This window comes from Arvicola amphibius, chromosome 18 (genome assembly GCF_903992535.2).
Source record: "Arvicola amphibius chromosome 18, mArvAmp1.2, whole genome shotgun sequence".
In the NCBI taxonomy this organism is placed as follows: domain Eukaryota; kingdom Metazoa; phylum Chordata; class Mammalia; order Rodentia; family Cricetidae; genus Arvicola; species Arvicola amphibius.
Window position 1 is genome coordinate 26,687,172 of NC_052064.1, and position 1,938 is coordinate 26,689,109.

A 1,938-nucleotide genomic window follows, 5' to 3' on the forward strand; every position below is an offset into this window, starting at 1 on the left:
CCCACTCTTGGGCGGTTTGAGGCACCCGGGCACCACAGTGGGAACTTGCTCAGATCAAGCTTGCTGGGCTGATGCAGAGAAGCAATAGCCCTTCCCACATATGACTTCCCAGAGAGCAAGGACGGAAGACCAAGCTCAGAGGTGATGCTAGATTCAGAGCCAGAGGCATTCTCAGCTGGTTGGATGTGAGTAAGGGTCAGTGATGTGATGTATTTAAAACTCTAACGTAGGATGGGGTTTACCCAGTTGAGCAATGGCTCATAGCATAGCGAACACACTACATCTGCCACGTATCAAAACATTCTTGCGGCAGATTATGGGTGGGGCTATGGCAAGATGTTTCCCGTGTGCAGATACTAGAGTTATACACACAGGATGCTTTGTTGCCAATGCCAAAGGTGCTATAACTGGGGCAAAAGATGCAGTGACGAACACTGTGGCTGGGTCCAAAGATTCTGTAGCCATCACTATCACGGGGGTGGGGGACAAGACCAATGGAGCAGTGACTGGCAGCCCAGAGAGGACCAAGTCTGTAGTCAACCGTGGCATCAACACAGTTTTCGGGAGTCGGATGGTGCAGCTCATGAGCAGCAGGGTAGAAAATGCACTTGCCAAGTCGGAGCTCCTGGTAGACCAGTACCTCCCTCTCATTCAGGAAGAGCTAGAGACAGAAGCAAAAAAAAAAAAAAAAAAAAAAAAAAAAAAAAAAAAAAGTGGAAGGATTTGATATGGTTCAGAAGCCAAGTTACTATGTTAGATTGGGGTCCCTGTCCACCAAGCTCTGCTCCCGGGCCTATCAGCAGGCTCTCAGCAGGGTTAAAGATGCCAAACAGAAAAGCCAGGAGACCATTTCTCAGCTTCATTTACTGTCCATCTGATTAAATTCGCCAGGAAAAACATGCAGGGTGCCCAGGATAAGCTCTCTGTCTCGTGGGTGGAGTGGAAGAGAAGCATTGGCTACGATTACACTGACGAGTCCCACTGTGCTGAGCAAGCACATCGAGTCACGTACTCTGGCTATCACCCGCAACCTGACTCAGCAGCTCCAAACTAAGTGCCAGACTCTCCTGTCCAACGTCCAAGGGTTACCACAGAATGTCCAAGATCAGGCCAACCACTTGGGGGTGATGGCAGGCGACATCTACTCAGTGTTCCGCAATGCTGCCTCCTTCAAAGAAGTGTCTGACGGCTTCCTCACTTCCAGTAAGGGGCAGCTGGAGAAAATGAAAGAATCCTTAGATGATGTGATGGATCACCTTGTTAACAACACGCCTCTCAACTGGCTGGTGGGTCCCTTTTATCCTCAGTCTACTGAGCCTCAGAATGCAGAGGTGAACAAGACCAGCCAGAAGGTCCAGCAGCCTGAGCTCAAAACTCACTAAACCTGTCCTTGTCACCAGTGCATGATGTTAGCCGGGTGATGCCTTTTGCTAGTTTGAAATTAACCCAATAGATGACTTTAGATTGGAAAAGGAGCTAGTTCAAACAAAGGTCCTCATGGTCATTAGTGGCAGTATTAAGAGCTCTAAAGATGCGGCATTGCCACATGACCTCCCTTCCCCCCCCCACCTCCGGCTGGGAAGTGGAACGTGTTAGGCATGTGAGAGCCTACCAGAACTTAAAAGCCCAGTAATCACATGTTCTTGTCTGTGCCCTTTGTGCTATTGGCTGTAAATGTCTGTCTGTACTGAATAAAGAGATTCCCCCTTAAATCCTGTGTAAGATCAGACAACCCATGAGAATGAAGCATATGGTCACTTAGCAGAAGCAGGATCAGCTGGGCTGCTAGGGAAGCCAAAGAGGTGCACGAGCAAGAAGGTGTCTTCCATGCACTCAGCTGACAAGAATGAATGTGCCACGGGGGTATGGCAGCTGGGATATGTTATTTAGGGGACTGCTGAAGGTGCAGCGGTTTCTGAATGCTCCTGGGGCTATGGC

At 49.3% G+C, this 1,938-nt stretch overlaps 1 protein-coding gene across 1 annotated transcript; it reads left to right on the plus strand.

The window, feature by feature from the left end:
* Nucleotides 1–253: 253 nt before the first annotated feature.
* On the plus strand, nucleotides 254–1,491 carry LOC119803820 (perilipin-2-like). Its single transcript, XM_038315249.1, is given in 4 exon segments — nucleotides 254–675; nucleotides 707–861; nucleotides 864–991; nucleotides 993–1,491. Coding segments are annotated over 4 exon segments (1,095 nt in total). The 3' UTR covers nucleotides 1,383–1,491.
* The last annotated feature ends 447 nt before the right edge of the window (nucleotides 1,492–1,938 follow it).